Source organism: Ictalurus furcatus, chromosome 26 (genome assembly GCF_023375685.1).
Source record: "Ictalurus furcatus strain D&B chromosome 26, Billie_1.0, whole genome shotgun sequence".
NCBI lineage: Eukaryota > Metazoa > Chordata > Actinopteri > Siluriformes > Ictaluridae > Ictalurus > Ictalurus furcatus.
The window spans coordinates 18816742-18830951 of NC_071280.1; the positions used below are offsets into that span (position 1 = coordinate 18816742).

General features: G+C 39.7%; 1 protein-coding gene across 2 annotated transcripts; it reads left to right on the top strand.

Moving 5' to 3' along the window:
• The first annotated feature begins 7738 nt into the window (after positions 1–7738).
• On the top strand, positions 7739–11513 carry LOC128602091 (putative C-type lectin domain family 20 member A). 2 transcript variants are annotated; one of them, XM_053615639.1, is made up of 5 exons: positions 7739–7985; positions 9162–9545; positions 9642–9983; positions 10441–10535; positions 10785–11513. In XM_053615639.1, exons 1-5 carry the CDS (start codon positions 7922–7924, stop codon positions 10890–10892), a joined length of 993 nt encoding a protein of 330 aa, XP_053471614.1. In that variant the 5' UTR covers positions 7739–7921; the 3' UTR covers positions 10893–11513. The 2 variants fall into 2 exon arrangements, with proteins under 2 accessions (XP_053471614.1, XP_053471613.1); XM_053615638.1 differs by having other exon boundaries at positions 9162–9983.
• The last annotated feature ends 2697 nt before the right edge of the window (positions 11514–14210 follow it).

Below are 14210 nucleotides of genomic sequence, written 5' to 3' on the forward strand. Positions count from 1 at the left end.
TGGAAAATATGTGTAAAGACTACCCAAAGACACGAAAGCCTGGTCAGTGGGGCCCTCCAGTCAACCGAAATTATAAAAGTGATACACAGAGAGAGATAATGAGGCAGTTGAGGGAGGAGTGTCATGCTTTTGCTTTTAATGAGGACGATATTGGCTGTATTCCCTTTTTAATCCTACACATTACACTCGAAACCATACCTGTAAAGAAAACATATATGCTAGTTGCAAAACCATTGCATCAGGAAGTGAAAGAGTACCTACAGGATTTGCTAAAATACGGGTGGATAATTCAATCTAGAGCACCATATGCATTACCTGTTTGTGTGAGAAAGAAGAATGGGACAGTAAGTCTTTGCTGCGATTACAGAGAATGGACAGAAAATCAATACCTGACTGAAATCCATCAATCCATCCATCCATCTTCTATACCGCTTTATACTTTTCAGGGTCACGGGGAAACCTGGAGCCTATCCCAGGGAGCACTGGGCACAAGGCGGGGTACACCCTGGACAGGGTGCCAATCCATCTCAGGGCACAATCACATACACACTCACACACCCATTCATACACTATGGACACTTTGGACATGCCAATCAGCCTACCATGCATGTCTTTGGACTGGGGGAGGAAACCGGAGTACCCAGAGGAAACCCCTGCAGCACGGGGAGAACATGCAAACTCCGCACACACAGGGCCACAGTGGGAATCGAACCCCCAACCCTGGAGGTGTGAGGCGAACGTGCTAACTAAGCCACCGTGCGCCCCGACTGAAATCCAATTCCATGAATCCAAGAAATGCTTGACTCTGTTATAGGCAGTTCCTGGTTTTCAGTGTTGGACCAGGGAAACACATATCACCAAGGGGTTTGAGACGAGGAAAGAAGACCCCTGACTACCTTCATAACACCCTGGGGATTTTATTATTGGATTAGGATTCTTTTGGTCTTTGGCCTGCTGAATTTCAGTGTCATATGAATAAGTTTCTGGTAGGCCTTAGAGATGTAGTATGCCAATGCTAATCACATCAGAGCTGTCTTGGAGAGATACCAGCAGCATGATTTGAAGCTCAGCCCATGTAAATGCGACATCTTTAAGAGAGAGGTGAGATTCTGGATGCCTGGTGTCAGGTGATAGATACACCATGGACCCTGCTGATGTGGCTCCAGTACAAACCTTAAACGAAAGAGTTCTCACCACTGTAGGTAATTTGATGAAAATGCTGGGATTTCTCTCATATTATCATGCATACATACCTGACCTTTAACCCAAAGTCATCCAAAGTCAAAGCATCAGAAGAGGACGAACCTAAATACTTACCCATGGAGTGCACGACATCCTTCAAAGATGCTGACTTATGGATCTTAGGGTGAAGCATCCAGGATTGAAGTTGGTGTAGATAAATTACCTGTGAGTATGGTTCCTGCTGTCCAGAGACTGTGGCACCATGGACAATGCTAAGTATGGAGGTAACTTGTTAAAATTGCATTTCACAAAGACAACTGATGACGATTTACATTTAAAACAGATGTTTTAATGGACAGTGAAATTGATACTAAGAGCGAGTTTGAAATTTTTTTTTTAAACGTATGAGAGAAGAAGAACATTGTTGACAAAATTGAGAGTCTGTTACAATAGTGTTTATTTGTGAGATAAATGTTGTTGTTTTTTTAACATAATGTTGCTAAAAATGTGAGATATAACTGTGTGAAAATGTAAAAAATACAAGTAAAGGGTATTCTGACCTAATGTGGAGACATTGTGGACTTCAACTACTTTGAAATATGAGTCATCGGTAATATCCTTCAGATTGAGGACAGTCGTTGGTTGTAAGATGATGTTTAGTAAACATTTCAAATTTGAGTGGGAGAATGTAATGTAATAAGTGTGTAACAAAGTATAGAATGTTGGTTAAAATGTTTACAGTTTATTATATATATATATATATATATATATATATATATATATATATATATATATATATATATATAAAATCTATAAAAATAATATTGTTTATATGTAGTTCTCTTCAGCTCAACCTGACACACACTGTTTATTTTTTTATATTCTTTAAGCTCATGATTGCAATTTTCACAACTAAACTGGAGTCCTTTGAGTGAGGATATAGGTTTGCTCATCTTACCGCTTAATTTGCATGAAATCCAAATCTACTCTTTTAAATTTCATGCAAATTGAAGCTCTAGACAAGCTACTATGCTACTGAGGAACAACCAAAGTCATCCAAAGTCAAAGCATCAGAAGAGGTAAAGGATATTATGACCTTCAGCTTCTGACCTTCAGAGACAACTACTTTGAAATACGAGTCATCAGTAATATCCTTAAGATTAAGGACAGTCGTTGGTTATAAGATGAGACCCATGAGATGGTCTCATCTGCAGAGGTTCAACATGAAACCCAGAGGCAGTCTCATCCCCAGAGTTCCAGCCTGAGACCCAAAAGGTTGGCTCATCTCCAGAACTCCAGCATAAAGTCATGTTCCTGCTAGAGGTCAACGAGGTGACCTCCCAAGCCACGTTCCTGTCCAATGTCAAAGAGACAGCCTCTCAAGCCAAGTTCCTGTCCATGGTCAAAGAGACGACCTCTCAAGCCAAGATCCTGTCTGAGGTCGAAGAGATGACCTCTTAAGCCAAGTTCTTCTCTGAGGTCCAAGAGACGGCCTCCCAAGCCAAGTTCATGACCGAGGTCGACGAGGCGACCTCCCAAGGCACGTTCGCATACGAGGTCAAAGAGGCGGCCTCCCAAGCCAAATTCCTGTCCGAAGTCGAAGAGATGACCTCCCAAGCCAAGTTTCTGTCCGAGGTCGAAGAGATGGCCTCCCAAGTCAAGTTTCTGTCCGAGGTCGAAGAGACAGCCTCCCAAGCCAAGTTTCTGACCTGCCGTAAAAAATTTTGTTTGTGCTGCTTCGGTTCTGAAGATATTAAAAGAATATTTATAGGTCATTCTGGGGTCACTCTGCCCCCCCACACACTCCAAATTCACCCCAAATAGTCAATCGTTTGTGCTTCGTTTGTGCTGGTTTGTGCCGATAGAAGTTTCGTTTGTGCTGCTTCGGTTTTTTAAAATATTAGATATTGAATTATGGTGCGGTGACATCACCAGCCCCCCACATGCTCCATGTACACTTCGAATAGGCTCGTTTTTTGTGCTCCATTTGTGCTGGTTTGTGCCGATAAACGCTCATTTGTGCTGCTTCAGATTTGGAGATATTAAAAGAATATTTATAGGTCATTCTGGGGTCACTCAGCCCCCCCCATATACTCCAAATTCACCCCAAATAGTCTCAATCATTTGTGCTGGTTTTTGCCGATAAAAGTTTCTTTTTTGCTGCTTCCGTTTATAAAATATTAGACATTGACTTATAGGTGCAAATCTCCTCAGTGTGAGCACCCTTTTAGAGTCGAATTGTTGAAGACTTTTTCAAGATAAATCATATCATCGTTTGTTCAATAAACAATTATCTTTATGTGGCAGGGTAAGTGATTTGGCTATCCTATTGGCTCTGCTTGGGATATGGTTTCGGCAGACCAATTGTATGAAAGCTACCTGATTATTTAAGGACCCTTATTTTGGTAAGCAGATAGGTGTTTTGGTGATTCAGAGTCCCTCGCTCCCCTGGCATTTCCGGTTCCCACTTCCATTCAGTCTTAGAGCGGCGCTGGTGGCGCGTGCATTGAGGCAAATTGGCGCCGGAGATCGCGTAAAGTGATCACAACATTTAGCCGGCGGCTGAATGATGTGTATGTATGTCGAGCCGTGGTATCTGTGAGTAATCATACAAGTTCGCGTCTGGTGTTTGTTCAAACCAATGGTGAGAGTGGGGAGTTGAGCTAAGCCTTCTCTATTATAAACCCCTAGCCGAAGACGCTACATGTGACGCCAGTGCTGTTTTGCTTCAACAATTGTTTTGCTTTCACTCGATTGTTTTGATTTAGTGCTTCAACAACTGTTTTGCTTCAACAATTGTTTTGCTTTTACTTACTATTTTGTTTCACTCGATTGTTTTCGTTTTGTACTATTCTGCTTCGTGGTTTTATGTATTTTGTTTTTCTTTAGTTTTGGATGTATGTCTGGTTTGTTTTGGAACCACATATAGTAAGAGAGAGTAGTCTGAGAGTGGTAAAATTAGTGTTAACCTCAAACCTGTTTCAGATTTGTCGTTCCACCTAACCACTTTACTATTGAGAGGGTGTATGTTGAGCCTTACTGTCTCCATGCTATAGTGGCCATATTCTTTGGTTGTTTAGTGTCTGTGTAACCTTGGGTTAATCACTGTCTCCTTTCTCTCCAGGAGTCTTTGTGGGACAGGGGAGGCTAGCTGCATTTATTCGGTGGTGTGTGCTTCACAGCGTGCTCAGTGTGCCAACACAACAACTTCCTTATGGTGTAGGTAGTGTTTGATGATTTTGTTGTGACTTTTAGTGGGTTTGGATGACCTCCCGAGTTGTAGCTGGCCTGCCTTGTCCCTGCCAAGCCTGGGCTTGGAGAAGTTCTTAGTTTTAAAATACTTACTGTGCTTCATGGGAAACCTATTTTATATTTTCATGTCAAGTTTTAAATGATGCTCAAGTGTCCTAATAAAATATAAATTTATATTCATACTCATGTCTCACTCTCATGTTCCTTGCCCCGATTGGTGAAACTTATCTGTGTGTCTTTATTTGGGAGTATTTCCCTGGTTCTTCCCCAGGGTGGTGTAGTTGGATTTACTGAATTTGGGATAGACGTCTCCCTCCACTTTGGGACTATTGCCGCATTTCTGGCGTAGTTGGCAGGATAAATGTCTCCCTCCACTTGGGAAATGCCACATTTACTTCATTCACTGGTCTCTCATGATTGAACATTTCATTTATTCACAAGGAGTATCATCTGCTACACTTCACTGCCACCACTAGGAGCTATGTTACCTGCTGACACGGACAACCAAGTTCTGATCACGCCTGAATCTGTTGACATGGACAACCAAGTTCTGATCATGCCTGAGTCTGCTGACATGGACAACCAGGTTCTGCTCACGCCTGAGTCTGCTGACACGAACAACCAAGTTCTGATCACGCCCAAGTCTGCTGACACGGACAACCAGGTTCTGATCACGCCAGAGTCTGCTGACACGAACAAGCAAGTTCTGATCACGCCCAAGTCTGCTGACACGGACAACCAGGTTCTGCTCACACCCAAGTCTGCTGACACGAACAAGCAAGTTCTGATCACGCCCAAGTCTGCTGACACAGCCAACCAAGTTCAGCCAGTCGATGGAGGAAGACGCTCTGCCTTCCTGCTCTGCTGAGAATGCTGCTCAGTCTCCCGGTTCAGCTGAAGACATTTTGCCCAAAGGGCCAGGACCCCCAGGGGAGAGGAGTTTGTTCTTGAGGGGTGGGGGGTGGGGAGGTTCTGTCACTATTTCCCCTCAAGCTAGCGCTTTAGCATGCAGCGTGCTCAGAGACCCTAAAAGCGAGCTCGATGCACAAGCTCGAAGTGCGAGCTCATGCGCGAGCTCTTAGTGAACGCACGCTTTTGGGTCTTCAGTGAAATTGACTTTGTTTACTTTCTACACGTGCTTTTGTTATGGTTTTTGTCCTGTCTCCACCCCTTTATTGTCATTGGTTGTTTCCCAAAGGTGTCATCATTGTTCACAGCTGTCTTGTGTTTCACCCTTGATTACGTTCGTCATTTAAACTCCTTGTGTCTCTTTGCACTTTGCGAAGTATTGAGTGTTATCACCCTAAAAGCGATTATACCCTGTTCCTCGTTTTGATTCATGTTCCTTGATCTTGTTCTCGTTTCACGTTCTCGATTCTAGCCTTGCCCGGTTTATGCCTGTTAACCAATCACCTGAGCCTTTGCCTGTTTCTTGACCTCGCTATTGTCTCATGTTTTGTATATGTCTGCCTGTTTAGCTCACAATGAACTCTTATCTGCATTTGCATCCGTCCTAACTTTCATTATGTGGTTAACGTTATATATATATATATATATATATATATATATATATATATATATATATATATATATATATATATAATTTTTTATAAAAAATAATATTATTTATATGTACTTCTCTTCTGCTCAACCTGACACACACTGTTTATTTATTTATTTATATTTTGTAAGCTCATGATTGCAATTTTCACGACTAAACTGGAGTCCTTTGAGTGAGAATATAGGTTTGCTTGTCTTCACTTAATTTGCATGAAATCCAAATCTAATCTTTTAAATTTCATGCAAATTGAAGCTCTAGACAAGCTACTAGATCAGAACTCTTTTCGGTGGACAGCACATGTGAAAATCTCCTCAGTGCTGATAAAAACCCAGAGACCCCGTGTTTCTATGGGCTTCTATGGAAGATTCAATAGGCTTTTAACATGTCATTTTGAGCCACGGCGGAATGTTGTTTGTCTATGGTGGGGGTTGAAGAGGCGGAGGGGGGTTGGAGTGTGGGGTGGTTGGGTTTTGAAAAAAAAAATAAAAATTCAAAGTTTATTGGACAGTGTTGATAGTTCACTAGTGTGAATGATTTCTACATCATTCTCTGCACTCATCTCTATACCATACTGATAAATAAGGACCGGTGTATACACAGATAAGTGTACTGTTTTGAATTAAGTAGGCCTAGTCCATCCTTCTGCTACCACAAAGCAAATTGGCTTAGCTTAGTTTAACAAATTTAAATATGGCATGGAACATTTAAACCAGACACAAAACAAGCAAACTGAACTGAATTGTAGTTAGTATTAAAATGACCTAGTTGCTCATTAGAAGATTTCTGTGCTAAATCTGGTAGCTGATTTAGTAGTGTTTTCCAGAAAGGAATTTGAACAAGAACAAAATTATGCTTCATATTTTCAGTCTGTGTCCACAGTCCAACCACTACGACTCCGTAATTTTTAAACTCTCCCAGATACAGATTACAGATAGGTGTCCCAGGAAGCCGATAAAACTATTGATGAATGGATATGTTGCTCGTGTACTCATACTCGTATAAAACGCTCCGATACCACCATCCAACACTAGGTGATGCTTTGTGACGTAAGCCTAGTGTATTTTGTTGCACTAATGAACAGACAACATGGAATGCTTTTCTGTAGGGAAACAAAACCTGCTCTTCTCCACCTCCATCCAAGCTGACGAATACATTTAGCTAATGAACTTCATTTAAAATCAACTCGCTAATGTTATAAAGAACGAATACACACGTGTGCACTTTTCATGGACACTATTACAACTGTGGGCAAAACATAAACAGAGATAAATAAAATGTTCCATGATGGCCCTGATTGATTAGTACTCAGTAGGTTAATTATTTCAGTACCAAAAAAAAAACATATACTCCAACTCACACATGGTCTGAAAAACTAAACAATGCTGCATCCCTAATTCATCAGTAACTAACAGTAGGAGCGTGTTTAGGCTGGACACGTAATGAACAGAGTCAGTTCATTTTTATTGAAACATATGCATGTATCATTCCTCAGAAATTAACACTGACATGAATGTTAGCATTGATCATTAAACACATTGATATCCTTTTATTAACACTTAAACTGTAAATCCTTAGGCCGAATGAGGATGATCAAAGAACGTGGAACATTTCCAAGCTCTTGGTTTTTGTTTAATAAATGAGACTCATGTCTCAGCCTCTGTGATAGGCCTATTTTTTGGGCATATGTGACAAATGCTGATTTGCATATAAGTGATTTGTGATTATAAAGGCTCAGCTGGGGTTTTCATAAAGTCAGATGACGGAGCCTTCACATCCTTACATTACAGGTACATTTTTGTGTTGCTTATATATCTATATGAAATAGTTATGATATGTTATATTTGTTTTATTATCTGAAGCAATATTCTAGTGTTTTTGTCATCACCAGTTTAAGCATTATGAGATATTTTATTGCATTGTCAGCATATGTTCTTATACAGTTTTAGGTCCATCATGAAGCTGAATCTTTTTCCTCTTCTCTGTCTGACTGGTATGTGTATATTTAATAACTTTTTAAATGATAAACGATGTATAATTGGAGCTGCTCATTTTCTGGTATTATTTTCATAATTTATTCAATGAGGGAAGAATGCAAATGAAATCTTTTCCATGTCACGTCTGTGTCTACCGAACGAAGAAAAAAAAAATGTTGTCTTTGAAACACAGCCCTGAATTCTTTCCTATCACTTCCCTGTCTTTCTCATTTCTCTCATCTCTTTCTTTTCAAAAGATCTGGCTGTGCTAGTGTGCAACAGTTCAATTAAGGAACACTCTATCAAAATCAATATCATTTTAAGATTCTTTAATTTAATTTAAGATTTATGTGTCGTATGTTGGATGCGTTGGACTTTACCTTGCTACCATACCCGTGCCATGTCTCTAAATTCGGCTAGAAAAAGTAACAAAGAAAGGATTCCATTCTTATCTACTGTCCAGCCTTTACATAACAGTTGATGGAACCTCATTATATCAGTAGCACTTTATTAGTCTATCTATCATAAATGTCACTGTTTAGTCCGCTTGCTAGAAAGTCTGGTTTGTGTTTTAAATATCTTCTCTACGCTACACTCTCCATCCTGTCTGCTGCAAATGGATATTCATGGGACTTTGATTCATTATGTTATAAACTTTTTTTGTTCATCTCTATAAAACAACTTAATGTTAACAGGCGCTCACTGCGTCCGTGGGAAACAAGGGGCGTGACACAAATCAAAAAGATCAGACACAAGATATGTCACTATGATGGAAATATATTGTATATAAAAAATATTGGACGCTCCTGAGTGCTGCAACAGAAAAGCCACATTTTTGGGAGATTGTGAGATTTACAAATGCAAATATCCTGGAGTATATAGAGCAAAATTTGCCATGCTTTCAGGGGGAGAGCGTCATACGCTCTCCCTCTCTCTCTCTCTCTCTCTCTCTCTCTCTCTCTTTCTTTTCTGTCAATCAGAGTGACACTAACCAATCATGACCTGAACCACCAATCTCCATGTCAGATCTAGTTCTCTACTGGGAAACTTTTGGCCACTTTTTACGACCACACTTTTATTGCATTACTATGTCCTCTTGCCCTGCCCATGATGGTATGCACCTATTTGGTAGACATAGCCAGTACAGAGTGTATATTCTTTGTGTGTGTTGTAAAATAAAATATTGCCAACAGGTCACATCCACGTCACCATCCTGCAAACTGTCCTTCACAATTACACTCTGATCAAATCATCGCAGACATGGCCAGTGGCACAGAATTACTGCAGGACATTTTACAATGACTTGGCTACTATCGTAAGTAATGATGACTGGGTAAAGGTGATGGCACTGGCAAAGGCAGGTACGACATCGCAAGCCTGGGTCGGATTGTACAACGACATCAACAGCTGGCGCTGGTCCTTCCACAATGTCTCGTTGATAAGTACGAGTTTTAGCCAGTGGTACTCTGGGCAGCCTGATAATAATAATGGCAATGAATCGTGTGCAACAATAGGGACAAGTGGATACTGGTGGGATTTTCCCTGCGCAAACCGCTACCCCTTTATATGCTACAATGGTGAGTCGGTGTGTTTCATTTTTGGCTTCAGAAACATCGACTTAGCAACCTGTGCTACTAAAATAATTAATCCAATACTTTTACCATGTTTCACAGGTAACTACACTGGTGTGGAGAGGTTCGTTGGAGTCGCTAATCTTCAGTTGAGTTGGCTGGATGCTCAGGCTTACTGTCGACAATTTCACACAGATTTGGCCTCTGCGATCAACGCCACCGATAACAGCCAGTTAGGTGGCGTGGCGTCACAGCAGGGTATTTCTTGGTTTGGACTGTACAGGGACACTTGGAAGTGGTCAGATGGGACAAAAGCTTCAAACCTAACCTGGCTCCCTGCCCAGCCCAATAATTATTACAGACCCGAGAACTGTGGAAGGTTTAATAACGGTCCGCTTAGCGATGAACTATGCACTAACAAGTACTATTTTTTCTGCCACACCGGTGAGTTATTAGACTGTATTTTACTTTTAATTAAGGCTAATTATGCAAAATGTACCGTTATCTAAACAGCGTATACATTTATTTATGTTTATTCATAAAATACTCCCTAGTAAACTTCTTGCCACAGCTCAAATGTTCAACACCCATATCACATAAAAATTAAATGTTATGTTTGAAAATGCTATGCATTTAATGATGATGATAATAATAATAATAATAATAATAATAATAATAATAATAATACCAGCTAACATTCAACAAACACACAGCAAACACAGTATTAGACCACAAAGTATTATCATGTCATAACGTAAAGTTACATTACTTTAGCCAGATTATATGTTACAATAATGAAACTATGAGGACTGAGTTTGTCAGTAAATGAATGTAATGACTCTATGTGTGTTTGTTTTTGTGTGTGTGTGTGTGTGTGTGTGTGTGTGTGTGTGTTACCCAGTTATTCCAGTGAGAAACAAGCAAGTCATGAAACTCCAGGTGCTGTCGGATGGCGCAGTGTTTGATCCCACTGTCCAGTTCATGACTTTAGAGCTGGTGAGTCACGTGGTGTCTTAAAAAAATTGTGTGCAACAATTTAAATCAAACTATAAATAGAAACAAGTAGAACAGTTCTATTAAGATCTGTTGCATGTATCACACATGAAACATTTTCGGGACATATCCCGACGAAGCCGCTCACACACGACACCAAACATTTGCAAATTCTATGAAATGTTAAGATTTACTTTACTTAAAGCTACATGTTCTAAATAGACCCCTAATGCTAACAATTCTGTTCTACAGATAAAACAGAAACTGAAGGAACACGGCATGTTTTTCAACTCCACAGTGCACTTTAGGGTGCTGCCCGATGGAAACATCTTCTACAAGAAACGCCAAAATAACCCATGAATTCTACGATTCATCTTCTGTACCTGTAGATACCCTGAGCTATGATTGATCTTCTGTACCTGTAGATACCATGAGTTACAACTGATCTTCTGTACCTGTAGATACCATGAGTTACAACCGATCTTCTGTACCTGTAGATACCCTGAGTTACAACTGATCTTCTGTACCTGTAGATACCATGAGCTAATATTGATCTTCTCTACCTGTAAATACCATGAGTTACGACTGATCTACTGTACCTGTAGATGCCATGAGTTATGATTGATGTCATTGTAGATATCACGAGCTATGATTGATCTTCTGTAGATAAATGTGAGTTACAAATGATCTCCTGTAGATTTAGGTTATGATTGTTATAAGGCTGTTGATTGGTCACTTGGACTTAATGGGATTAATCACTCTCATTTTAATTAAACTATGTAAAATGTCATTAAATGTAACTATAAATGGACAAAAAATACGATGTGTTCTATGAATATATGAAAATATATGAATGAGCAAGTGTTCCTAATAAAGTGGACAATATCTGTATATTTATAAAAATATAAACCTGTCTGACACACTCTTTTAATTCTATTAACTGGATTAATGCACTAACCCACCTAACACTGATATATAAAGTGAGTGTGTGTGTGTGTGTGTGTGTGTGTGTGTGTGTGTGGCTGAGCAAACAGAAATTTAAGTAGCACACACACACACACACACACACACACACACACACACACACACACCTCCAAAACATCTGTGTGTATTAAATAATCTCAAGACTGACTAAAATGGAGATAGTAATAAAACACAGTACACACACGCGCGTGCGGCATGAAGCTCATGGATTTTAGCTTTGTTTTTTGTTGCTGATCCTTACATTAATGCACCACTAGATGGCACTCAAGTTTCCTGCTGTAGTTCAGCAATGAATAAGAGAAGAAATGTTTACCTGTGCATGTTGCAATGCTAGTTCCGAGCACTCATTAAAATTCTTAAAAACGTTGATTCTTCTGTGTTCCCTGTTTACTTAATTTACGACAGTTAGAGTCAGCTCATGACCAGCAGTTTTTCACTCCTACAGTGAGCCTTAAATAATCACCACGAACCCATCACAGCTCGGTTTTGGTAACTATTATCATGAACAACTTCCTGTATTCCTCAGAGCTGCATGGATCTGAACACTGGTGTGTGCTGGTATAGTAAAATACTGAGTGACAGCGTGGTCTGATGAAGTACGGTGGTAACAGCAGGCCCACAAGAGTCTTATACATCTTATACCACAGCCGTTTGTCATTGATTACTATGTTGTATTGTATTGTTTTATTTATTTATTTATTTTTTGTGAATGAAAATCCCAGCAGTTTCTGAAATACATCAAACCACTCCACCTTTGCACCACCCACCATGCCATGGTCAGAGTCCCTGAAATCACATTTTTCCACATTGTGGTGTTTGACATAAATGTTAACTGAAGCTCTTGACCTGTATCTGCATGGGTGTGCGAATTGCTCAGCTGCCGCATGATCGTACAGTCTTATGAACGAACAGGCGGAGGATCTACAGCTGTTCCTAATAAAGTGGCCAGCGAGTATATGAAAACATTTGATTCGGTGCTTCTTTTAGTAAAGTGGGTAAAGCAGCAACTTAATTATCGGCGTGAACACTGTGTCACAGCTGAAACGATACTCTAAACCGATTCTTTATTTCTACAGCCGGGCCACGATGCTAAACTACAAACGTTTAAACAACTACTCTGAGGGAAATAAGCGATCTCTTCCACTGCAGTTACTTTTACTTTGTATGTTTTCACAAGTAACACTATTTCTACTTGGGCAGTAAGTGGAAGGACTGTTTTTATCAGCATGCACTGTTGTGTTAAATGCAAATTTTCTCATTTACAAAATGGACTGTGTTCGCACGAGCGTAGCTGGACACAGGGCACTGTTTGTGTGCGTTTATCTGTAAATCTAAGGCATTTGCATTTAAAACCATGGTATATTTATTTTTAAAGGAACTAAGCAGCTTCCACTGAAGTTTCAAATGAAGTTTCCACTGAAGTTTCAAATGAAGTTTCAAATGAAGTTTCCACTGAAGTTTCAAATGAAGTTTCAACTGAAGTTTCCACTGAAGTTTCAAATGAAGTTTCAAATGAAGTTTCCACTGACGTTTCAATTGAAGTTTCCACTGAAGTTTCAAATGAAGTTTCAAATGAAGTTTCAAATGAAGTTTCCACTGACGTTTCAATTGAAGTTTCCACTGAAGCTTCCACTGAAGTCTGTTCGCAAGCAAACAAATCAACAGGAAGGACATCCAAATGCAACAGTTATTATGGATGTAAAATATTAATATCTTCCTTAATATAGTAAATATGTAGTGCATGTAAACACAACTATTATGAATTTTTAATGTTTTTTTTGTTTGTTTTTCTTATTTCTTATAACCTAGTCTAACATTTGTAGGCTGTAAGTCAGTGTATGTATGCACAAATAAATAAAAAAATTACTGGTCTAGTACTAGTGTAATGAAAACAGGACGTTAACTAAAGAAACTCTAGAACGTAGCAGTAAAATACAGACCACAATCCAGGCATTATTAGGAAGTGGTGATGGCGAGTAAAATAAATTTCTATAACATAGTGTTTTATGACTATGATTATGGCTTTTCCTTCCATCCATCTTCTATACCGCTTATCCTTTTCAGGGTCACGGGGAACCTGGAGCCTATCCCAGGGAGCATCGGGCACAAGGCGTGGTACACCCTGGACAGGGTGCCAATCCATCGCAAGATCATTCATACACTACGGACACTTTAGACGCCATTATGACTTTTTTTGTAACTTCGCTCATCGTTTATAGAACTGCATCGATTTTCATATTGACACGTAACATAGTGTACCTTATATAATATAAATACATTGTATTTGCGTAAAGGCTGCAGATACAAAGCTGTTATTTATTCATTTTTACGACATTTTCCACACAAATTAACACGATTTATTGACGTACAGTATGATTTTACTTTATTGTACTGTTACTTTTATGTCTCATTGTTACGCCCTCGCCAGCAGATGGCACTGCGGCGCGGCTTCTGAGTGCGCGCGTGCACAAGATTTTTGTGTATGGACATGTGCCGTTGGTTGTTTTGATTCTCTCCTTGTTTAAGCATTGGTTCATGTTTGGGGTGTGTCTTAATTTACTCCTGGTGTCTGTATTTTAGTTTGAGTATGTTGTTTATTTAAACCCCTTGTGTTGCTGTGCACTTCGCGCAGTATTATTTGTAGATGGTTACGTCATGTTAACTGAGTGTTTGCCAGTGAACGCGTTACGTTCG